The sequence below is a fragment of the Lycorma delicatula genome, chromosome 9 (genome assembly GCF_047948215.1).
Source record: "Lycorma delicatula isolate Av1 chromosome 9, ASM4794821v1, whole genome shotgun sequence".
Lineage (NCBI taxonomy): Eukaryota > Metazoa > Arthropoda > Insecta > Hemiptera > Fulgoridae > Lycorma > Lycorma delicatula.
Window position 1 is genome coordinate 42969177 of NC_134463.1, and position 26202 is coordinate 42995378.

Here is a 26202-nt window from a genome sequence, read left to right on the forward strand (position 1 = left end):
CGATTGGCTGCTATATTTGTAAACGTAGAAGTTTTACTTTTTTTTTTGAGGTTTTAGAGGCATCGAATACTTGGTCATTAGCCTCTTTCCATGTCAAAAAAAAGAAGAAAAATATTTCTTTTCCTTTATAAGAACCCAAACGACGTAGTCAGAAGACTAGTCTTGTAGGTAAAGATCAGATAATATACTTGTCAAAGGTTTTTATAAAAACTCCAGAGACACACAAGATGACAAGGGTGTAAAGATTCCTTTTACTGAAAGTCACTACATTATATTATCGTTAATTAAACTGTAAGATTAAGAAAGAAGAAACACTTTTTCAAAACACAAAACTTATACATCCTATCAACATATCTTTAAATAAAAGGAATGACTGTCCTCAACGGCTGCGTCGCATTTTCGGGGATGTATAAAAATTCTTGAATCCGTATTCAATACCCTATTGAACCTCAGCGAATAATATAATGAGTATTTGTTTTTCATATAAAAAATAAAAAATGTGAAAAGCTACTTGTAAACTATTTATTACAAACTGAATTTTGTGTAAACGGCTGATAATCACTTCTTCGTTTTTTTAGTGTAAAAATTGCTTATATCTATTGTACTACATTACATTAAAACGAAATTTTATGGAACAGCTGTTAAATGTGTTGTGAAAAATGTTAAGTTCATTAAATATATGTTAATGAAGTTTCAACATCAAAATAAATATTTTTAAATTGTAAAAATCTGCGAATAAAATAAAAATACTTTAATTGGTGAAGAAATCACTATGGCAATGAATGGAAATAAAAATACTTGACATTTTTTACTGTTAAAAACAATTTTAGCTTTTATCTGTCAATTTATTTTGTTATTGTTATTATTTCATTAATTTGCCATAACATTTTCAATTTAAATCTTATATTTCCTAACTTATTATTATTATTATTTCTTTCAATGATTAATTATCGGTTTGAAATATTAAAATAAACATTTTATTTTTAAAGCGCAATTTGTTAATATAATAAACTACAGTTTATTGTTTATATCGAACATTAAAATTTAATCAGAATTTAATAAACCTCATTTGGTTAAATTAAATTTTCAAGTACAATGAATTTTTTTTTTGACTGATTAATTAATTCACCACAGATCACGAGGAAATTTGTATTTAGGAATATGAATGTTGAGATTAGTTAGAGTTGTTGAGCTTTACAAGGAATTTAAAAATACTTTTCTTTAAATAAAAGTGGAATTGCATAAGTTAAATAAAAAAAAATCCCTTTCGGAACGCCGGAAGGCGGAGTTAAATTTCACCGGTGCTAAGTAGGGGATAAAAAATATTTCCACTGTAGAGTTAAGAAGAACGTCAAATTTACTCGATACGACAATGGTTGCATGATGTGAAAAAAGTTTCACGTTTACAAGCACCATCTTCTTACAGTTCCAGCAATATTTGGTCATCCCTTGCCGAAAGGGTTAGTCATATCAAAAATTCTTTCAGGCAAAAGTTTTAGGTAATGTTTAGAGGACTAACGATCACTTTGTTCACCCTTCCTCTACGTTAACAGCCCAACGTCCTCTTCCTCGGTGTCATCTTCCACCTCTTCCTGAGCTTTTATCCTCGTGATGGTAATGAGCATCTTGCTAATGATATACCAGTTTCGCCTCCACCAAATTCTCAGGTGGCAAAACACCAATAGTGGCGATCACCTCACGCTTCGTCTCTTCCCATCTGACACAGTGGAACACTGTGTCACTCTGACCGCAGTACAAACAAGCGTCTGACCTCCTTCTTTTCCGCTCATAATGATAGTTATTAAAAGAACCATGGTCGGGTAACACTTGTGTTAATTTCAAATGTCAATTCATCGTATCTTTTCCACAGCCATGGCCCCAGTCTGCGGAATAAGACGATTGGTTTACCTCCCCTTCGACGACCTGTCCCATCTTACCTGCCACTTTTCAAGAGGTTAGTCAAAAGTTATTATTAAAAGTTAAATGTCGTTCAGTTTATTGTTTCAACGGTAGGAGTATTAAGTAGTTATTTTAATTTCATTACATAATAACATTTTATTTACCAGAAAGAAAATTCGAAAGATTTTAAGAGGCTAGGTTTTACCCGATCGACAGGTGCTTTAGCCAAATGTTACCATAGGACAGAAATCGTAATTATTAGGCCGAACCTTCTCGTGCTCAATCGCATTAAGAATATGAAATTGAAACCACAGCAGTTGTTCTGTAGGTCTCGAAGTTTTAGCACGATCCTAACAGAGCTGGACCTACACCCGCATAATCAAAATCGAGGAAGAAAGGATAAAGAATAAAGAAAAAGCGTGGTTAACGTAAAAGGATGAACCGTGTTTGAACTTACTTCGTAACAATTGCAGTACTAGACGAATAATTCCACCTGTAGTAAACGGGTGGTAGCTTTCGTCAACAAAGCAGTGTATTATCGATCATATTCTATCGACCGACATAAACGCGTGCAGCGATAAAAATAGCTTTCTTCATAATAAAAAAGCCACCTGAGAAAATGTACAGGGTTCACTTCGTAACCCTTTACATCATATAATGTCTAGAATGTGCAAAGATCCAACCGAAATACAAATTATTCGACCTAATCCTCAACGGAAAAGTATTTGTAACATAAATTCCGAACATGAAATTATCGTAGGAATTAATTTTTATTTTTAGATATTAATATTATTTACTAAAGCAACAACAAATTTACGTCCAATTGTGTCACTTTATAATTTTTTTGCGTACAAAAAATGACCGTAACCTGATCGGGATTCGAACCCAGAACCTGGTTTTTGATATTAAAAAATATTTATTCGTAAATTTTACTGGATATTTTAATTTTGCATTATTTCTTCTATTTTTATAATATAATTACGACACGATTTTTTTTTATAAATATACCTGTAACTTAAAAAAAGAAAATTATTCTTTAGTTTATTTTTTAAATTATTATTTTTTTATTGTTGATGTATTAAAAGAAAAATGTTTTGTGCAGTTTTATTTTACTTGAATTAAACCTATTTAATGCTTGAATTCATCGAAAACTGACCTTGTGCAAGTTAATATTTTAATTATTCTCTCTCTCCAACACGCGCGCAAACACACACATGTAGAGTAATTTATTAAGATAAACAAAAAAAAACAAGACAGTAATTATGGTTTTATGCAATAGTGTAATGTATAGTTTTCCGTGGTGCATTATATTCACAGCGTGCATTATCTTTGTGAGCGCGCGTGTGTGTATGTATATATGTGAACGTACAATATTTTAATAAAATTCTTTTTAAAATGCGTAACAGAAAAATATACATTATAAATATATAAAAAAAACAAAACAAAACTAGCCAAGGATTTTACTTTGTTATTATTATATATATATATATATATATATATATATATACATATATAAGAGATCGGTGTAAAATAGAATGAAAAGAAAATGCACCTAACTGATCAAGTAATTGATAAAATTAAAAAAAAAAAAAAAAACACTTACAAAGCCAACCATTACTGTAATTTAAATTATTACTTTATATTTGATTATTTTACTCACTATATATTAAACGCAGATTTAATTAAATCCCAGTTCCATTCACTAAATAATTCTGGACATTGTGTTCGAACGGTATAATAATTGTCGATGGTTGTTTTAGTGCGTTCACCGCTGTAGTAACAACTGTGTAGAAATAACATTATGTGCTCATCTGAAAAAAAAAAATGTAATTTTTTTTTCATTATATAATACACATTTCAACAATTGTAAGCTATGGAGGGCAATTTACCATTATTTATCTAAATAATTTACATGCAACTTTATTAATACTAATTACTATTAGTAAAATTCTCGAAAGGGTAAATGTATTGATAGTAGTAGTTCTGCCCTTGGAGTGGCTAAAGGGGTATTGGCACTGCTAATAATATAATAGAGGTAATAATATACAGGAGAAACCATACGCTGGTCTGGCAATCCATCCCCATCCTGCGTGTCAAAGTTTTTCCTAAACTTTGACAGTAATTCTCATTCTCATTTTATACGGCACCTCCGTATCTGATTATGGTTATTTTTTATATTCATCGCTTCGATAAAATTTCTCTTCAAAAATTGTCATTATTGGATCTACTGATAACATTTAAAAAAATTTGATGTGGACATCACATGACTTCCTTGTACGCCTAATAAGTTACATATTCACATTAATATCAAATATCAATATATTTAAATTAAAAAAAAAAGGAGGTGAAGTGTGATTCGAACCGGTGTGCCTTCACCTGCAAGATCCAAATATTTCATTAATTAAAATTTTATTTGGTTATAACTCTGGAACCAGTGAAAATAAGTACTACTTATAATATATCGTTGAAAAAATCTCAATGAGGACTTATTACTGGAGTTAAGAAAAAGTTAAAAATCCAATCTTTTGGGGATTTTGGACTTTTTTAGACGCTTTTGGTTCAATCGTTTGCAATCAAAAGGGAAGGTGCACAACTACATGTTACAGCAATCCTAAATCCAAAATGTCAACATCCAAATTTCAACCACATGACTTCCTTTTACGCCTAATAAATTATATGTTCACATTCTTTACAGCACTTCATTTAAACTTATTTTATTTGAAAGTGAGATACGGTCCTCAAATTCTTTAATAAAGTTTACTTTACTTTAGTTAAGTTATACAGTTGTTGAAATATTAGTTTTTAAAACATCAAATATTTATACAATTATTAATTCAACAATCATACATGAAATATTAGGATAGAGTAAAAGTCCCTTTAATAATCGTATTACTAGATCAGTATTATTCGTACCTTCGTGAGTTGCTGATTAACAAAAGTTTCAGATTTCTAGTGTGTCGTATAAATAAAAGTTAATAACAATTAAACTACTTTTTTTAGTAAACTCCTGTATACTGGTTACAAATGTAAATTTCGAACTTACGGTGTAAAATATTCAGTTTTTATTATTTGGTGAATTATCAAAAATGAAAAAGAAACAATAATACAGAAAAAAGAAAGATAACATGAAGAAGAAATATAAGGAAGAAAATGTTAAGAACAAGGGAAGAATAAAAAAATTAAGAGAAGTTGATAAATATAAAGAGGAAGAAAATATTAAAATCAAAGAAAGAATAAAAAGATTATGAGAGGATGATGAATATAAAGAAAGAGAAAATTTGAAAACTAGAGAATGTGTACACAAATTAAGATCAGTAGTATATCAAACCAAAGAGCGACTAAATGATTAGAAAATAAGTTACATATATAAGTAACAAATAAACGAAACGATGAACAATTCCGACTTAGGGATAATATTATCCGACAATATCATAGGAGTAATGAATTAAAAAATAAGAATTTCTTGCCATTATGTTGTTTTTGTGAGGGTCTATTTTTCAGTCATCACTCTGTAAAGTTTAATATAGATAAAATAATACAGAAATTCCATAATAATTAAATAAAATTAAACAAAAATGAAACTAGATAATCTAAATTTAATACAATTCTAAATTACAATTTTCAATTAATATTATATAATCAGATGTTTTACTAAATCTATTACATATAAATATTTGTAATAATGCCTATTAAATTACATATACACATTTTTAAAATACGTAAAATTTTATTTCACTGATAACTTCTGATTTTTTTCCATTTTTTTTCTTATTATTATTTTTCTAAACCTTTTTTTACCATGAAGGTTTAATAATTATAAAATCAATATATTTAAATTTAAAAAAAGTTAAAAAAATAATTAAAAAAAAGTAAAAAAAAAAGGAAATGAAGTGTGATTCGAATCGATGTGCCTTTACCTGTAAGATCCAAATATTTCATTAATTAAAAATTTATTTGGTTATAACTCTGAAACCAGTGAAAATAAGTATCACTTATAATATATCGTTGAAAAGGTCTCAATGAGGGCTTATTACTGTAGTTACGAAAAAGTCCAAAATCCAATTTTTTGGGGATTTTGGGCTATTTTGGACACTTTTAGTTCAGTCGATTGCAATAAAAAGAGGAAGTGCACAACTAAATATTACAAGAGTCCTAAATCCAAAATTTAAACATCCTATGGCAAATAGTTTTTGAGTTATATGAGATACATACGTACGTACAGACGTTACGCAGAAAAACTAGTCAAAATGGATTCAGGGATGGCTCAAATGGGTATTTCCGTTGAAATCTGAAAACCGAAATTTTTCGCGATCACAATAATTCCTTTACTTCGTACAAGGAAGTAAAAAATAAATAGTTTTTTCTTGAGTCACCATTCAATTATTTAGTTTTTAATTTAATCTATATTTACTTATTACATCTTAGGGGCCGGTCGTCTGTTGGAAAAGACTACGAGAATAGTAGTTCGTAGTAGTGCTGAACCCAATACAGAGTGCAACGAAACCACATCCATTGCAAGCGACCTTGAGCGGCCGACTACATGTGACAACTGGTTGTAACAGGCAACAAGCGAGAGATCCCCACGGAATGGGGGATTTACCTTTCGTAGTCGCTAGTATACTCCGGTTCGTTTAACCTATTTTTAATCGTCCGCCTTTTGTCATAAACAAACTACCACTTAATCTATATTATTTTACCATTATTTTTACGTATTTGGAATGAATACTGGTAGCGAAAAATTGATCAGTACAGTTTGTGAAAAATTTCCTCTATGATACGACAGACCAACGTTTATATTCTTGGGACATACAACGCAATCTATTGGTGGTCAATAACTTTTTCAACACCTTAAAAAAATTACAACAATCTAAAAAAACTCCCGACACCGATACTGTAATAGCAGCTATAACAACCTAAAAAACTATTGAATACTATAGTAAGCTTTATACAAACGTCAACTGACAGTCGCGCGAACAAGCCTATGAACGACAACCCTTCCTGGTATAGATGATCTGATATATTTTCATCTATATTTATATATCTGTATATTTTGATATGATATTTATAGATATAGATGATCTGATATATTTATGATGATTTGATGTAGATAATTTATGGAGTAATAGAAATAAAATTTGTGTTATTTTATTCTACATATTTTTAAAACTTTATTAACAAATGAACTGTTAAATGATTCTATTTTTATACTGTAACCTATTTAATAGTTATTTGTAATTCCTTATTTCGCGGTTAAATACCTGGAACATACTGGCTGACGTGTTGCACGTTCTTTATGAAAGGAATACGATTTTATTTTATCGAGATCGTAAAGAGAGAAACTGACGGCTGTGATAAGCGAATAATAAACAATATGACCAGTAAATATTGTAGGGAGAATTTCATGTTATTTAATAAAGTATTTCCTTTGCATGTGTACTACTGAATAATAGAAATTAAAAATATCTGCTCATTTTTTTATTTTTCCGAATTGATATCAGTAATAGTATACCGATTTATAAATTTCTTTCATGTTTCTAATGATATTATTAACAAAAGCGTTACAACATCTCTCTTAGCTTTCTAAAAACATATTTTGGTTTCAGTGGCCAGTATATATATTACCTAAGAATATTTCGGAAGTCTCCAGATATCCCGTGCAGCTTTCTGGATTCGAAGCCCGTAGTCAGCTTCGTGACGTGTGATTGAGGTGTACTCTTGTACGGAATCAGGCCGACCATTACCTGAGACGTATAGTTTATTGAAACCCAAATCACCAAACAACATTGATCGTGATATTCACGATCTAGTATTCAAATCCGAATAAAAGTAAATACCTTTACTAGGATTCCAACCTGAGAAGTCTCAACTTTGAGATCAGCTGATTTACGACGACGAGTTTTGCTTCTAGACCAACCTTGTGGATTAATGGCCAGTAAAAACTGAATAAGGACTTAAGAGTTTGGATCCTCACGACTCTTGTCCGGGTGTCCTTTCCCCCTTACATTTGTTTCGATTATCGGTTATGAAATATCGATAGAATCGAACAGTTATTTTTTCAAAACTTGTTCTGTTTTCTGGCGGGAATAAAAAAAACACGATTCGATGCAGCCCTTTTATCCCCATACGTGGTTGGTTCCGATAATGATAATCTGTAGGGTCTTGTAAGTAAAGTAAATTTAATTACTATTAAGAATCGCTTCTCGGCCTCTTGGCTAAGATCAAAGTGTAGTTACTATTAAGAAAATTAATATTTATTAAAATTTATTTCTAGAATAAAATCGATTTACTGAAACGTACAGAATCAAATATATCAGAGCTGAACTTACATTTAGTTCACTGTAAGAGAGGTCAATAACTTAAGACCCGACCGAACCGGTTGTAGTTAACGTCTACCGCTCCTCAGTATTATTCCTGGTCACCGTTCTGTTGTCGGGTTCGAACTAATAACATATCCCAGTCTGGCGATCTGTAGATCTAACGAGCTACACATATATCCATCACTCCAAGAAGTGAGACGCAGCCGCCTACGAGCACCAAATTCACAAAACGGCCTAGATATCTGAACACTTCAGAAATATCATACGCATCAAACGGTGTAAAATTAGAATTTTGTCTAAATCGCTGACGATATCGTCTTTATATCATATGGTCTGGCTTTTTCCCCTATCCGTATTTATACTACACGTAGTGCTCCTTTTATTGTCATCAGAAAAAAACTGAAACCTCTGCGAAACAACCTAAGAAATTATATTACTCGCATAAAGTGGGCCGATAGATTTATTTTAAAGTAAAACTTCAGATTTGAGTGGCTAATATTCGTTCACTGCACAGTATATCATCGATCACAGTCTTCATGAAATTATCACTGATCTTTGCGGGTATAGATTAATTATAACTTATTCGCTAACTGTTATTTAGAAAAAATAATTATAATGTGATGTTTAATACTCTACCTGTAAGTTTTGGTAAGTGTGGTTGGTGACATAACCAGTTTCTTATATTTCTTACATCATCTTTATGTTCTTTTGGTAGTATTTCAAGTTTAGGCGACATAAACGGATACTTTAACTTCATTTTCTGAAAAAAAAAAATGTTTTACGTTAAATTTTGTTTTTGTTTTTATCGGCTGTAGGTTTGGTTATCTAAAATATATATTTCATTTTACTTATAACTTACAAAATAATTCAAAATTATGTAGCTAAATTTATAATTTTAATGGATATTACAATTACTACTTAATTTTTAATTTTATATGTGCCTTCTCCTCGTTTTTTAAAGATTCAAATATTTCATTAATTAAAATTTTATTTGGCTATAAATCTGGAACCGATGAATATAAGTACTACTTATTATATATCGTTGAAAAGTTCTCAATGAGGGCTTATTATTGCAGTTAAGAAAAATTCTAAAAGTCTAATTTGTTCTGGATTTTAGGCTTTTTGGTTCAGTCGATTGTAATCAAAAGCGGAGATGCACAACTAGATGTTACAACAGTCCTAAATGCAAAATTTCAACATCGTACGGCTAATCGTCTTTGAGGTATGCGAGATACATATGTACGTACATACAGACGTCACGCCGAAACTACTCAAAATGGATTCAGGGATGTTCAAAATGGATATTTCCGTTGAAATCTGAAAACGGAAATTATTCGCGATCACAATACTTCCTTTACTTCGTACAAGGAATTAAAAAGTTTTTGGAAACGAGAAAAAATCATCATCTACCCTCATAATGTCAGTCACGGGCTTCACAACTCACACATTCACATTACATCTAATACAGTTAGGAATCAGTATACATATTCAGAGACTTCTAGAGATCAGTCATATTTAAAACATGCGATATTGTCAGATCTTTCTTTAATACAGAATCATAACAGTATTTGTATTAATTTTGCACAGCCCATGGATGGGCTGTGCAAAATTACGAGGCTGAAATTACGTGAAAAAATAAGGCTGATTCACTCTGTATTAATTTTGCACAGCCCATCCATGGGCTGTGAAAAATTAATACAGATTAAGACCGCAATCATGCGAGGTAGAAGAAAAATAATAATAATACATTTATTTTTTCTTAGGTACTGGTAAATTGCTTTACCGGTAATATTCTTTTTGTTTATGATGTGGAATAGATTGTTAATTATTGGAAAATAAGTTTTTGTAGCGAATTAATGAAGGAATTCATTTAATGACTAAATATATATATAGACTTAATAACAAATATTTTCTTGTTTTTTATCGTTAAAAAAAATCCGTGGAATATATTCTGTCTAATGCGGCGATAATTTATAATAGATTCAAAGGTACCTAAATTATATATCTACAAGCTATTAGGTTGTTTATTTAAATTGATTATTAATCTATACTCAAAAATAAATTATGAAGAATTTTAGAAAGCTCTTGGGTTTCTTTTTAAAGCAACTGATAAAACGCTAAGCCTGTTATCATTATTAAATATTTATTATGTTTTGCAGTTTTCAAGATACAAAAATGGACTCTCAAATCATTATTTGGTGAAGAGTGTTGTTCGATATTTAGAAAATTAAAAATGTAAACTTATACACTTGTGTTTATATTTGTGAATATACTATTTTTTTTTTTAAATGAAATAAGTCAGTTATTCTTAAAAGATAACAATATATTATCCAATTCTATTGCTGTTTAACCAAACAATAGAACTGTTTTCGTTTAACTTAACACGATACTTCAACTCGCAAGAAGAGTTAATGTTTCCATTGCCGTTTTTTTATAAATTACCAAGTCATATAAAAATTGTTCCGCTAATTTATTTTAAAATAAAATTAAAAGGAATTGTTTTACAGAAACAATATTATTCGTTTCATGATTTTTTTTTAAATAATACTGATTTTTTTAATCAGTATTATTTTAATACTGGTTTATATTAACTGGTGTATATTAATAATACGTGTACATAATTAATAATGTATTCAAATAAATTTTTATTAATATCTTTTGAATTATCAATTATTTTGTATTATTAATTTTTATTTACTATATATATTTTTAATTAACTAATATGAAATTTCACATATTTTTTATGATTTATTGTGTATTAATTGTGTATTTTCTAATTAATTGTGTGCTCTGTTCAAGGATTCATCCTGGGAAATGCTGTGGTAGACCATTTTTTTATCCGTTGAGTAACATATCTACCATTTCTTGATGAGTTCTTTTTATCATGCATTACTGTTATTTTATTGATGGGATAAAATAATTATTTTTATGTTTCAGCTAATCGCCTGGTGGTTTATCCGTTTGATTTTCTTATCGGTAAATGTGTATAAAAGATTACAAAAAAAAAATATGGTGATTTTTTTTGATAATTCCTTTTTTTTACCTAATGGAATATATATTTTGAATATAATATATATTTTTATAGTAGTATGAATATATATATATATATACCCGGCCTGTCTTACCAGAACCGTGACCCTCGGGGCCCAGGCGAACCCCGGAGCCAGCTAAGGTGCTCCTCGGGGCCTCCCTGGGCCAGAAGGCCTACTCCAGGGCTGCAAATCTCGCTTCGCTCGCCAATTGGCGCCCTGGACACCTGCAGAACACGCTTCGGTCCCCGTTCCCGTCTATACAGAGGATTCTGCCCCGGACCTCTGCACTGTTCATTATCCTCATTGCTGTAATACTGTCAAATAATTAAAATATTCTGGCTTTATAGAAAAGACAGAATAATAGTAACTATGATAACTAAAGTTCATCGTTCATCTCTGATGACGAAAAATACAAGTACATATGTTAGTTAAACTTCAAAGGAGCATAGGGCCTCTGTGGCTAAAAACCTTATCTGGGATTGCATGATTGCATTCTGCAAATATGAAAGCAATCAGTCGATTAGTTCTCGCGTGATGCGAGAACAAATCAACAGACAAACTTTATATGTATACGTAACCCGTTTGAATTTTGTAAATCAGACGATTGTTTGCAGATATATTATAAGTGCGCCCCCTTGCACCTCCCGAAACAGCTCCCCAGGGGCAAAACGTTTGTTACCAGTTGATGGTGATGATTGGTCTAGCCTCCCACACGAGGTGCTCACTTACCTCACAACTCTAACCTCACACGCAGTTCGCACGGCAACCCCATTATTATTAAAGAGATTTTTTAAGTTTATTTAATATTATTTTAGTTAACGTAAATTTAATTCTATTAATCTTGTAATATCATTTTTTCGACTGATTCGAATCGTTCAGTTCAAACTTAGCTCACACAGTGATAGAGACTCACATTTCACACAATTCATTAAAGTTTATGCTTCAACCGGCAAATATCTGATTTTTCGAATGAAATAGATCTAAAAACCTTCTCAGTTATACCAAGAAACATGGGTAAAAATTTGTTTGCGATTGATGGAGTAGTTTTTTTGTTTATTCCGAACAAACAAAAATCCTCTTCCTTTTTATATAATTGTTTTTATATATATATATTATTTTGTTCCTGTAGCTCAATTAATTTTAATGATAATTAAAATGAAGAGATATTACCTTTTACATGAAAAGAGTTCTTCTTAGGCCACTTTTGATTTACATCTTATCACAAAAATGTGTTATTATTAAAAATAATTTATTCAATTGTTTTAATATAATATATTTTTTTACAAGTTAATTAAAACTTCACACGTATACGATTTAATACACCTTCCGTTTTTATGTCTCTATAATAATAGTGTAAATCAAGGACAGAGATTAAAATAAATTGCTCAGCGATTATGACTGGAATTAATTGAATATACTCGTAAGAATCGTATTTAATTATTAAGTCTTTTAGTTGTACGATATGTATGAAAATTTCAAAACAAAAGTAATGTACGTGACTAAAGTATTATCGTATTATCCTTGGGGAATAAATTTACGAAATAATTTGCCTTATGAAAGAAAGCACCTGTGTTTGAACTATTATAATTTTTATAAAGTAAAGTTAGAAAAAATCGTGTACCAAAATTTTGTATACCCTTTTATGTTGTACATTTTTTATTAAAAATTTTCTAAAGGAATTACAAAACATATCGCGTATATTTTTATAAAAACACAGAGAAAAAATTTGTTGCACAGTTTTTTCATTTCGAGATCATAACTATGATAAAAGAGCTAACAGCAAAGTTGTAATACTTTCCTGGCATTGGTTATTTATAAAATTGGTTATATAGTGGAAAAATAATGTTACATGAAAAATGTTACCTAAGGGTGGAGGTAATTTATGATGAAGTTTATTGTAAAATTATCATTATATGTTTAAATAAACCAAAAAAAGTTTTTAAAAAATCGGCATATTTTTAGATTTTGCCTCCAAAATCGTCTTACAAGAAAGTTTTTCATTTTCCACGTTTATTACGTTAAATTGAAGAAACTAAACATATCCCACTGACAAATGTACAACCAATAAAAAATTATTTAAGGTTTTATTTTTGGTGGTGGGGTGTGAATTGATGAAATTTTATTTTAATATTATTATTAAAAGTTTAAATAAACCAAAAGAAGTTTTATAAATCTATACTTGATTTGCTACCAAAGTATTTTTTTTTTTTTTTGGCCACTTGCACTACTTCTATAATTTTTTTTATCTTTTGTTTGTTTAACCACCGGATCCGCAGTCAAGCAAATCTTTCCGCAGAGGATGAGATGAGTGTTTCGTAGCGTGTTTGAAAAATGCCATGTCTGACCGGGATTCGAACCCAGGACCTCCGGGTTAAAGGCCGAGACGCTACCACTGGCGCCACGAAGGCCGGCACTACTACTATATTTAGGAAGACGTAAAAAAACGGTTAAAAATATGCAATAAATAAAAAGATAGGTATTTGATTTTTGGGAAGGGAGAATTTTGAGGCAAATTTGTTTTAAATGCTAAAATAAGCTTGCACAAAAGTATTGAGCTGAATATAAAGTGGGGTTATATTTGCAAAATGTTCAGATTTCTGACCCCCAGAATTTACCAAAAAATTGTCTCTGTACATACTCATACGAGACTCTGTACAAGATTTCATCAAAATCGATTAATCCAGTCAAACGTTATTGAGCTTCAAACACGTCAACACACGTACATACGTACGTATATTACCCCCCCCCCCCACCACTTTTTTTTGTTTATTGGGGTTCCTGGGTCATGTAACGTCGAGAAATTAAACAAAAAACCATACCCCATTTTTTGACTGATTACTATACTTTCCTGTTTCTTATTTATTAAAATATGAAGTTTTGATTTTATTTCCTTTTTGGATTTCTGAACATTCCCGATCGATTTCGATAACGTAACTTCTGTCGATGTGAAATGATTCGCTTACGTATAAGTAACTTTTCGCATAGTTGATTCACAGCTGTTGCGTAATACCTGTTCAGTTAATTGTAGCGTTATTAACCTTTTGGCAGATGAATGGATGTACTATCATGTGTCTGTTGTATATCATTAAATGCCGTGTATATCGTTAGTTGCACAACTTATTAAAGATACGGAAAAATGTCGTTAAGAATTACGTGATATGTCAAGTGGTATCTCGTAATGTGAATATCGTGACTATTCTATACGTTTTTGTTTCTATTTTGCGTTTTTTCATCCGGCAAAGAACCAGACCTTGAACCGCAGCTAGTAACATGCACCCTTTTTTCATATTTATGATGATATTGCAGTATTTTTTTTTTCTAATCACTAGTGTAGTTAATTATAGTACTGAATATTGATCGTTATTATCACTGTACGTAAATAGATTAAGTTTGTTCTTCCGGAGTGATTCAGAATCTACTGAAACGATTTAAACATTTATTTTAATGACGATTACTTCTTGAGTGACGAACCATTTCATCATTTTTATCTAATAAAAATCTTTTTGTGAGAAAATACTTTGTCGTAATTCCTTCGAATTATGGGAGCTGATCCTTCAAGTCGTAATCGGTTTATCACTAGATTCGTTTCGTCATATAACTTTCATTATCTCTTCCCTCCTTCCCCCACCACCATTAAGGTGTAAAATAAAACATTAAACTGTGTTAAAGTAATTCCAATCCTTTAACTTTCAAATACTTTTTTATTTTTTTTTAACCTCCGGGTCCACCGTTAGGTATTGGTTCAGAGGATGAGATGAATGATTTGTACCGTGTGTGAAAATGCCATGCCTGACCAGGATTCGAACCCGGGACCTCCGGATGAAAGGCTGAGACGCAACCACTCGCACTACGGAGGCCGGATTTTCTTTTTACTTGCTTCTCTTTAACTCACAATGTTTTTTTTTCATGCTTGTCCTCAAATCTTGGATCCTTAATTTAATATACTTCCTGACATTGCCGATTTGATGAAATTTTGCACAGTTAGTATGGTCGGATGACAATACAATATTCCACCATTACGTTTGCAAACATCCCCCCCCCCCCGTACGAGGGTAAATTAAGGGTGCGGGTATAAAAAATTGCAAAATTTGCAAAACGGCTTTGCGGGGTTTCAATATATGATATCCTTTGAAATCCAAATTAACCGACTATTAAACTCATGCAATGTATGATAATTGATTAGAGTATGACTAAAAAGTATAAAATAAGTATTTAAAGATTTTAAACAATTTTTGTAATGTTATTCAGTTTTAAGAACGACAGTAGTAAAAAAATCTTGTAACAGTCAAACTGTTCTTCACAAAAAAAAGTTCAATTGTTTTTCCATGAGGAGAATAAAATAATAAAAGTATTTTTTTACATCCATAAAGTAAAAAACTTTTACTTTTTTTATAACCTATTCGGATTCCTTTTGAACCCGGAAAATACCATTATCGGGAGTCTTGCTGAATAGTTTATCGTTCGGTCCGTTACTTTTTACGCGCCACGTCATTACAAGGATGCCCGTGTAATTTTTTCAAAAACCCTGAACTGTCCTCTGGTGACTATTAATTAAAAGAAAAGAGATATTGTTGTAGAATAAATTAATTTTATTTTAAGCTCAAGAACGTGTTCGTACTTGGTAATTGTGTTCGAGTGGAATTTTATGAGGATGGGGTGCCTCTTTATAGAGAGAGCCTTTGAATATCTTTTGTAGGGATTTTTGTCTTGCGTACTGCTAGACAAATAACCTTTTCGCCTATAACCTTTAAACGCAAAGTAATTTAAATATCGGTAAAGTTCCTCTCGGTAAAGGCTCTGGATCTACGCTGTTAAGCAGCCCAGGTACGCGGTGGTGGAAGTGCCTGTAAACGAGTTGAAAGTATGTTAACTAGTATTACTGTAGGGATTGTAGGGGAGACTTGAGAAAAATTATTTTTGAAAACGTGAGAATAATAACTAATAAGAATAATAACTCTCGGCAGATTTACTAGGGAAAATGAAGAAGGAAGTTGTTTCCCGTCACCTTTTTCACCGAGCCAAGTATCGAAATGACAAGCCTACCGAACACAGGTGGTATACAGCCTTAAGAGTTCACCACTGGGACTGTGTTTCGATAAACGTTATTACGCTTAGAGAAAGCGACTGTGAGCTGCGCGTCTTTTATCCGGGTGTTTTTCAAACGTCAGAGTTACAGTAAAGGTAGGGGCAAGAAAATATTAAGCAAACATTAATGTACACTTTTGTCGTGAAACAATGATGTGACTTATTATACAGTGTTATATTTCTTTGGTACAAAATCGAGTTAGCCGATCATAGATTACAGTTTACCACTTTTTATATCTTTGATTCATTCTTCCCCGTTTTGTGTATCTGTAACTGTAGATAGGTCACGGTGTACGTTTAGATTCATTTCTGGGTGCCGGGAGCAGCAGAACCTCCACTACATGTAAACCGATCGGGAGAGGGAACTTATTTTATTTTTATAATGATACACTGTATGTATCGGATTAACATTGAGGATTAGCGGTTGTTTTTTCGGAGGACCAGCCGTAACAAATATATATTTTAACTCGGCTCCTCTCTATGGTTTTCCGGTTTCCACTCTGTTGTAGGTTCTAATTAATTTATTTACCGGCCCGAGTGTCTAGTTATACTATGTCGAAGGTACATAAATTAAACAAATAGGAACACAACTCTCCCTAGTTTGTGTTCCGAATATAAGTAGCATATCTGGAATGTAATTATATCCGGATTAATATATAATACGAATTAGTTAATTAACAAAACACTACTTTTTACGTTAAATTTAATTAAATCAATATCATACCCAGATCAAAACATAACTATGTGTTTAATTATCTTAATTATATACGTTATTTTTGTGCAATTATATAGATAACTTCAGAAACAATAAGTTTTTATTCCACGATTAACAAAAAAAAAAAAATCCTTGAAGGTGTGGTTTGGAAGGGTCAAGGAAAACTATTAAAAAAAATTTGATCAAAACAATCATTATAAAGTAAAAAGTTGCAGATACAAAGTCTGATGTGGACACCACATAACTTCCTTGTACGCCTGTTAAATTATATATAATCAGAGGCATATAATAATCATTGATAAATCAATATATTTAAATTAAGAAAAAAAATTAAAAAAAAAACAAAAAGTAGATGAAGTCGGATTTGAACCGATGTGACTTCCCCTTGTAAGATCCAAATATTTCATTAATTAAAATTTTATTTGGCTATAACTCTAGAACCAATGAAAATAAGTACTACTTATGATATATTGTTAAAAAGCTCTCAATGAGGGCTTATTACAGCAACTTATTACCGCGACCTATTACTGCGACTTAATAAGAAATGTCCAAAATCCAAATTTTTTGGATTTTGACCTTTTTTTGAACACTTTTGGTCCAGTCGATTGCAATAAAAAGGAGAGTTGCACAACTAGATGTTACAACAGTCATAAATCTAAAATTTCAACCTCCTACGGCTAATCGTTCTTGAGTTATGCGAGATAAATACGTAGTAAGTACAGACGTCACGCGGAAAAGAGTCAAAATGGATTCAAGGATGGTCAAAATGGATATTTCTGTTGAAATCTGAAAACCGCAATTTTTCGCGATCACAATACTTCCTTTACTTCGTAGAAGGAAGTAAAAAGAGGAATGCTTTTAATCTAATTTATTTTGTTATATATAAAAAAAATTATTGTATCAATTAATAGTCGATGTAATTATGCGGAGATAAATAAATTTACCGAAAGAGGTCCGTTAAATCATTAAATACGCTAGTTTAGAAAAAAATGTCGTAGACTAAATAAAATCGTTTAGTTGAACTGGTATTCGACAGGATGATAAATGAGGCTAGATAAAAAACTTAATAGTAGATCAAATTTTTATTGCCTCCGTTATTTTTTTACAGGTGTTCTAACTTTTACTTTTCTGGAAATATTCCGTTTTTTCCCTGTTTTTACCCATTAAAAAATAGAAAATTGCATGCATGTGATGTTTTTTTAATAGTTTACTCATAAAAAATTTATGATTTTAATTGTGTAATTACGACTTATTTAGACGATACACTAACACGGAAAAGTCAAAGTTTTTTTTCTTTTTTAAAGGGAGTTAAACTTTGCCGAGATTAATGCATATTCTTTCTTTTCCGTTATTTACTATTTATTTCCGTGGAAACGACCTTCCGGTTTAAAAAGAAATAAAATTTTTAATTCGCTTTTAACGATTCAATTTATAAAATACAAAAACGTTTCCTAGATATTCTTCATGCGCAGAATATAAATTATTAGACATTTATTTTCATCAAACTATCAGTCCGTTATTTAATTCCAGTGTGTATGTGTGTGAACAATTTTTGTCTCGGATCTTGATTTTGATTTCGGATTTGGATTAAACATCATTAGAGTATTACAAAAATATAGGAATGGTCGTGGTCGGTCGTTTGATTCAGCTCAAAATGGCCGCCAAATTTAAATTTTGTAATAATTATTACGCAATAATATTGTAAGCGTAAGGTTTATTAAAATATATAAAACCAATTTTGTAAATCAAGTTTAAGACCTTAAAAATGGCCGAAAAACTAACATTACAAAAAACTGAAAAAAGAAAAAATATTCCATAAAACCGCCAAAACATGAGATAAATAGATTATAATAACTTAGTGTATGTAGAACCCCAGTGTTATTTATTAAAACTATAACAGACTAATTTGCGCTACCTACATGCAGATTTAAAAAAAATAATTTAATTTAAAATTAGAAAAATGTGTAACTTTTTAATTGTAATAGATACTGAAAAGGAACCAACGTCATGTGAGACTATAAATTATGATTGACGTAATACGTGAGTAATGATTTGGTCAGCCCGCAAATAATGGTCACTTGACTTAAAGGAACTTTAATATATAAAAATAATCCCTTAAAGACTTACGTATCATAATATACAGTAATGACACTGCCTGTCCGATATCTGGCAAATTTCGCCATTATCCGGTAAATGTCGACACATACTAAATACGTCGGTGAAAGATCGAAATATTTACTTATTTGGATGTTCGCCGGTATATGTCGACAAACACAGATAAACTCTGGTGTGGATCGAAATGATAACTAAAAATTAAAAAAAATAAATCACCCAATACCAATCTCTAAGGTAGATTACGAGAAACCCTCGAAAAAAGAAAGTTTTAATTTAAGCCAAACATAATCTATGCTCGCTAACCTCGTCTCAATAACGTTAAATATACAAATTATATCTTTTATTCTCCAACACTGGAAGCGATTAATCAAATTCGCCGTATTTATAAAAAAAACATTTATTCAAATTTTCAGCATTGTATTAACTGAAAGGACCAATCAGGTTATACAGAATACATTAACTGCATGGATCAACAATAACGATACTAATAAACAGTCACATGGTTTGCCTTCTGTTCAGTTTTTTTATAAAAACATTTTTATTCACCTTTGACTATTAGTGCATGCTGAATGCGGTAAATTTGATTAATCACCTCAAATGTTGGAGAGTAACATATAATTTATATATTTAAAGTTAATTAGACGAAGTTAGCGAGCTTAGGTTATATTTGGCTTAAATTTAAACTTCCTTTTTTCTTTACGGGAGTTTCTCGTAATTTAAATACCTTAGAGATTGGTATTAAGTGAGTTTAATTTAATTTCTAGTTATCATTTATACTCCTACTAGAACTTATTTGTGTTTGTCGACATATACCGCTCAAGGTCCGAATAAACAAATATTTTAGTCTTTCACCGACGTGTTTGGTACGTGGTAACATTCACCGGAGAATATCGACATTTTCTAATTTCCGTCTTTCACGGCAACACACACACACACACACATATATATATATATATATATATATATATAATAATCAGGCGTGCTGTACATACATATAAAATCTATAAATAGTAATTGCATTAAAGCAAACAATAATACTCGAATATATCATACAAACATGTAATATGTAATAATGTAGGTTAATTCGAAGTTAGAGAAAATAACTTTGTTAGAAATGAATAAGAGTGTTCGTTCGGGAAAGTCTTACTCAACTTTTCATTGAGAACTGGTTTATTTTACTTTTTTATGTAGATTTCATAAGAAGGCTGTCTATTGATGGGTACCATGATTTTATTTCCGGAAAATTTCGACATATCTTCATGTTTCACATCCCCATGACCCCAAAACCACAGACAGTTCAAAAGTTTATCTATACATTTATGTATTATAAATATATATATATTTTTCACTTTCTTCTAACCACGAAAACTGTCGTAATTTTGCGCCAATCACTTTCAAATTGATACATAAAATATAACGACCTAAAATCTCGGTCGAGTTCGTTGGGAAACTTACATTTTAGTTTAAAATATCCAGGAAACATCATTTTTGCCCATTTTTTTTAATCAGCCATCGCCATCCTAGACCGCTTGAACGCTCCAAATTTTGTGTGGGCCATCTACCGCCCCCCCTGAAGGCATCCAGCACTTACAAGGAGGCGTTATTGCCCACTTTGAGAACGAATGCTCTAGAGTTAAGAAAGAAAGTATGGTAATCAGTCAGAAAATGGCGAATGAGCATTTCTTGATGTTTCATGATTCAGGGACCTTAAAAATCAAAATGTTCGTACTTGTATACGTATTTAAGCGTGTTTGAATTTTAATAATTTGATTGTATAAATCGACTTTGATGAAATTTTGTACAGAGTCTCGTGTATATAGGTAATTTGTTGGTAAAATTTTGAGGTAAATATTACTAGTGGTGCGGAGGTTTGGGGATTAATTTTCTCAAATTCTTGCAAACATAAAGCCACTTTATATTATGCTCAGTATATGCGTGCATATTTATCTTTAAATTTTAAAAACAATATTGCCCCAAAATTTTCCCCTTACTCAAAAATCGAAAAAGCTGTCACTTTATTTATTGCATTTTTTTTAACCGTTTTTATTTTCCTAGTCATAGTAGTAATATAAGTGACCCAAAAATAATGCCTTGGTGGCAATATCTGGCGTGGTTGAGCAAATAACATTTTACAAATATAGATTTTTTAAAATTTGTTAAACCTTTTTTGGTTTATTTTCATGTATCATTATTTTTTCACTATTTAAGAATAACAACACCAATGTCAGGAAGGTATAGCAACTTTCTTGTCAGTTTTTTCTCCTTATACTGATGTACGAGGTCTGTAAGTAAAGAAATGAGACTTGGTTTTTTGGCAGCCAAAGAGCCAGCACTGTGAAGTTGCTAGTAAACATATGGTTACATGAACAGCTGATTTATATTAAGTGTTACTATGTTTACTCTGTTGTTGCCACGTGAGATGTAAACAAACTTTTCGTGAAACGAGTTTTTGTTGTGCGTTACAAAAATGAGTGGTACTAATTTTGAGCAACGTTGTGTAATCAAATTTTGCGTTTTCTCGGTGAGAAATCTACTAAAACGTTTTCAAAATTGAAAAGGGCGTATGGAAATGACGCTCTGTCACAAGCCCAAGTTTTTAGGTGGTTTAAAGCATTTTCAGATGGCCGGGAATCTGTTGCAAACGATCCACGCTCTGGAAGACCGTTAACGTCAAAAATTAACGACAATATTGAGCGAATCAGAGACTCGATACGGTACGACCGGTAATTAACTGTCAGATTTATTGGAGAACAATTGAATTTGAACCATACCACAGTCCATCAAATTTTGACAAACGAATTGGACATGAAAAAAGTTTGTGCAAAATTTGTCCCAAAAACCCTCACTGTTGAACAGAAAAACAACAGGGTTGAAGTGTACCATGACCTTCTAGGGCGAGTTGAAACTGATCCTGATTTTCTAAAAAAAATGTTATTACTGGTGACGAATCTTCGATATATGAGTTCGATCCAGAAACAAACCGACAAAGTAAGGAGTGGCACACTTCAAATTCACCACGTCCCAAAAAAGGAAAATGAGCCAATCAAAAATGAAAACCATTTTAATTTGTTCCGTCGATAGTAATGACATTTCTCATAAGGAGTTTTTGCCTACAGGATAGATTGTAAATCAATATGTTCACCGAGAAATTCTTGAAAGACTGCGAAAAAGCATTTCCGGCGTGAGACCAGTCATCAAAGATAACTGGATGCTGCATCATGATAATGCACCTTATCACACTACACTCTCAATTTATGAATTTTTAGCAAAGAAAAACATTCCTGTATTTCGTAAACCACCTTATCCATCTCACTTGAGTCTCTGCGACCTTTTCTTGTTCCTGACTTTAAAAAAACACCTCAAAGGACACCATTTTGGAATAATAGAAAACATTAAAAAAATGTAACCTACCACATGAAGGATTTTCCGGTTTCTGAGTTCCAACACTGCTATGAAGAGTGGGAAAACCGTTTGAAGCGTTGCGTGGCTTCCCAAGGGAACTATTTCGAATGTGGGAGTCCATGTATAATTTGATTGTGAATAAAAAGTTTTTCTGAACCAGTCTCATTTCTTTATTTACAGACTTCGTATTCATAATGAAAAGTTAATGTTTTCCTAGCTATCTCATGTGATATCTTTGTTGGAGTGTGTATTTAGGTTTATAATTAAACATTTGTTATCGTATCATAGTTAATGAATAGTTATAATCGAAAAATATTGTATGGGAATAAAAAGTGATAAAATTCTTAATTCGTTTTGTAATTTAGTTTGCTATTTTTCATACTATTTTTATTATTATTATTTATTACTAAAATTACATTTATAACTTAAGGGCATGTTTAAATTTTTATTTATTGGAAAGATTTATTTGTTTTGACTATTACTGTAGCAGTCGATCATTTACCACATTAATTTTTAATTGGCCTTGTTATTTTCTAGTTAATATTTGCTACTGTCATGTTTTTGTATTTATATATTTTACACAAATTAACTATGAAACCATAGATTAACAGTATTATTTTTTCCACTACATTAGTTTTTTGCTATAAAAATATAAACAAATAATAAGATATATAATTTTGTACTATCTCTTATTACTATTATTATTATTTTTAAATTATTCAGTAATAAGTTAAGCAACATTTCAGTTTCAACACAATATAATTATTACCTGTCGCGATCACTAGTTAATTTCATAATACTTTTTTCCTCTCAATTTTGTTTAATAGTATTAAAATTAATAGTTGTTGGTTCTTTATTAAGAATTAAAATTAATAGTTTTTATTCATTTTCTAGCTTGTTAAGTATGTCGCTTATAAGATTGGTTTTTTCCACCACCGCAGTAGGAAACTCATTCCCGGTACATGAGCAAAGCCATTATATTACCGAACCATCCGAATACAAAAAACGTAATTACGTACAGATTTTACATCATCAGCAAAATTTCAGTACGAATTTAACCTTAATATCTCTAGGAATAAGTGAAAAGACCGGATTGGTAAGAAAGAAACGGTCTTTCACAGTGGAACCTCTAAATGAAAAAAATAAAATTATCTGATGGTGTTTCAGACGTTTTCAATATGGTGACTGTTCATTCCATTCGAAATCTTTTTGCGTCTATCGGCTCAAGAATATGTAGTCACTGATTTTTCTACAGATAATAAAGCGATAACAGACTTAGATTTTCCTAAAAAGAATCTTAGCAATTGTGTAAAGCATGGCCCAACTATAAAACTTTCAGCTTAATCTCCGATCTGAATATAAAGGTTACAATAATCATGTAAAAAGTTTTTTTTTTGGTGGATTTATAAGATTATAGTTGCATATAGCTTTTTTTTTTGTAAATCATTTAATAATTTTTTAGTTCCTTGTACGAAGTAAAGGAAGTATTGTAATCGCGAATAATTTCGGTTTTCAGATTTCAACGGAAATATCAATTTTGACCATCCCTGAATCCATTTTGAGCAGTTTCGACGTGATGTCTGTATGTACTTATATATCGCATAACTTAAAAAGTTTTAGTCGTAGGATGTTGAAATTTTGGATTTAGGACTGTTGTAACGTCTAGTTGTGCATTTCTTCTTTTTATTGCAATCGACTGGACCAATAGTTTCTAAAAAAAGCTCAAAATCCAAAAAAAAAACATGAATTTTGGACGTTTCCTTAACTGCAGTAATTAGCTCTCGTTGAGAGCTTTTCTACGATTAACATAAGTTGTAGTTATTTTCATTGGTTCCAGAGTTATAGCCAAATAAAGTTTTAATTAATGAAATATTTGGGTCTTACAAGGGAAAGTACATCGGTTCGAATTCGACTTCAGTCCTTTTTTTTAACTTTTTTTATTTTATTTTAAATATATTGATTTATTAATAAAATCTTTAATTGCAAAAAGAATTCATATCAGATTTTTTACTTATTATTTTTTCATTTGTTTAAGTTTATATTGTTTATTTAAGTAATATTTATTTTAAAAAAAATATATATTTACTTTCCTAAAAACTGAAAAACTTATAAAAGCTATATCGGTATCCTTTTAATTCTTAAAAAATTATCAACGCATCATTCGAATTAGAAATTGTAAATTAATTATGTCAATCGACGGCTACTTCAATATTTTACCGAATTGAATATTTATAATATTACGTTAGCATTAGCTTGTATCTATAGCACAACAGGGATACGGTATTATTTTTTCTTCGCATGTCTTAAAAATAAGACTGAACGAAGTTCAGTATTATGGTATATCAACTAATACGTGAATATCTTATATCTTGATTGTTTACAAATTATTTCTTGTTCGCATAAAGTAATTTAAAGTAGTTTTCGGCTACACTTTTTATACCTAATTTTTACGGTCATATTTTTTTCAGAATGATTTTATATTTACAGTTGCCGGAATATAATACGGAAAAAGGTCAGTAACAAGTAATCGTGGTTGGAAGACAGCAAAATATGAGAAATTTTTAAAAATTTTGGTAATATTTTAAACATTCTTGAGCGTTTACATTAAGATTATCTGAATAGTTGTCCGTGGTAGAATATTTTTCCTTTTTTTACAAAAATCAAACGTAATAATTCAGTTTTTTTTTTTTATTAGAATAAGTTTAAGAACACCGAATATATGGTGACCTTGACTGTATTTAATTATATTATTTTTATTCATCTATATTGATGATTATGTAGTTATTATGTTTACACTAATTTTTTTATTTCTGATATATTATTTTCTGTATAATATAATTATAATTTTCAGTATTTTTTTTAAAATTTGATATAAGTATAAAAAAAAAAATCATTATTATTGACCTTGAAGTATCGGTAACCTTTCTAAACAAGAAAATTCTCTCTGTATGTAATGACATATGGTCCACTTAATTTTATTCCAACCAGGTAATTTAGATGGAGAGAATATTTTGTTTTGCTGTTAAATTAACTCATGAAAACATTTCACTTTTACTTTTTCGTACTTTACGTATTTTAATTTGTTAATAGCATACAATGTGATCAGTATATTATTATACGACTGCCAAAAAGGAATGTCATGTATATGGATTGTGTATGTATGTATGTATTTTACGTATATATGTATGTTTGCTCGATCGTAGCAGCTCAATGACTGAACCGATTTTGATGTATGACCTCGCGTTGGAATCCTTATGTTACCGGAAGTGTCATAGGCTGTGTATATATATATTAGCAACCCGGCTATGCTTCGTATTGCTAGATTTGAGTATATATATATCGATTAAATGAACACAATTGAAAGTTTGATAAAACATTAACAAAATGAACATTACAAAACTTCACAAAATTTAACCTTTCCCTTTTCCCTTTTACCCTTTCTCCCTTTTCCCCTATCCTTTCCCCATCTTCATTTTACCATTTTCATTGTATCATATTCACATACCCTTCTCTCATATTCACTTCCCCAATCCCTTTACTTTCCCCATTTCCCACTTTTCCCCACTTTCCATTTCATTCTCCCTTTCTGTTTCCCTTATTCCCTTTCCCCTTCCTCTTTCCGCCTTTTCTTTTTTCT

General features: G+C 30.7%; 2 protein-coding genes across 3 annotated transcripts in view; both read right to left on the reverse strand.

The window, feature by feature from the left end:
* LOC142330499 (multiple inositol polyphosphate phosphatase 1-like) overlaps positions 1 to 26202 on the reverse strand; it is a 461575-nt gene that overhangs the window by 171741 nt on the left and 263632 nt on the right. The window lies entirely within an intron of this gene.
* Positions 1 to 26202, reverse strand: part of LOC142329998 (alpha-tocopherol transfer protein-like) — an 89023-nt gene that overhangs the window by 41241 nt on the left and 21580 nt on the right. The window contains exons 2-3 of one of the 2 annotated variants that reach the window (XM_075375000.1): positions 8853 to 8979; positions 3560 to 3710 (exon numbers count right to left, since the gene is read on the reverse strand). In XM_075375000.1, coding sequence (XP_075231115.1) covers positions 3560 to 3710; positions 8853 to 8973 — 272 coding nt within the window. In that variant the 5' untranslated portion in view covers positions 8974 to 8979. The remainder of the gene's footprint in view (positions 1 to 3559; positions 3711 to 8852; positions 8980 to 26202) is intronic. The other variant, XM_075374999.1, reaches the window with a different exon arrangement.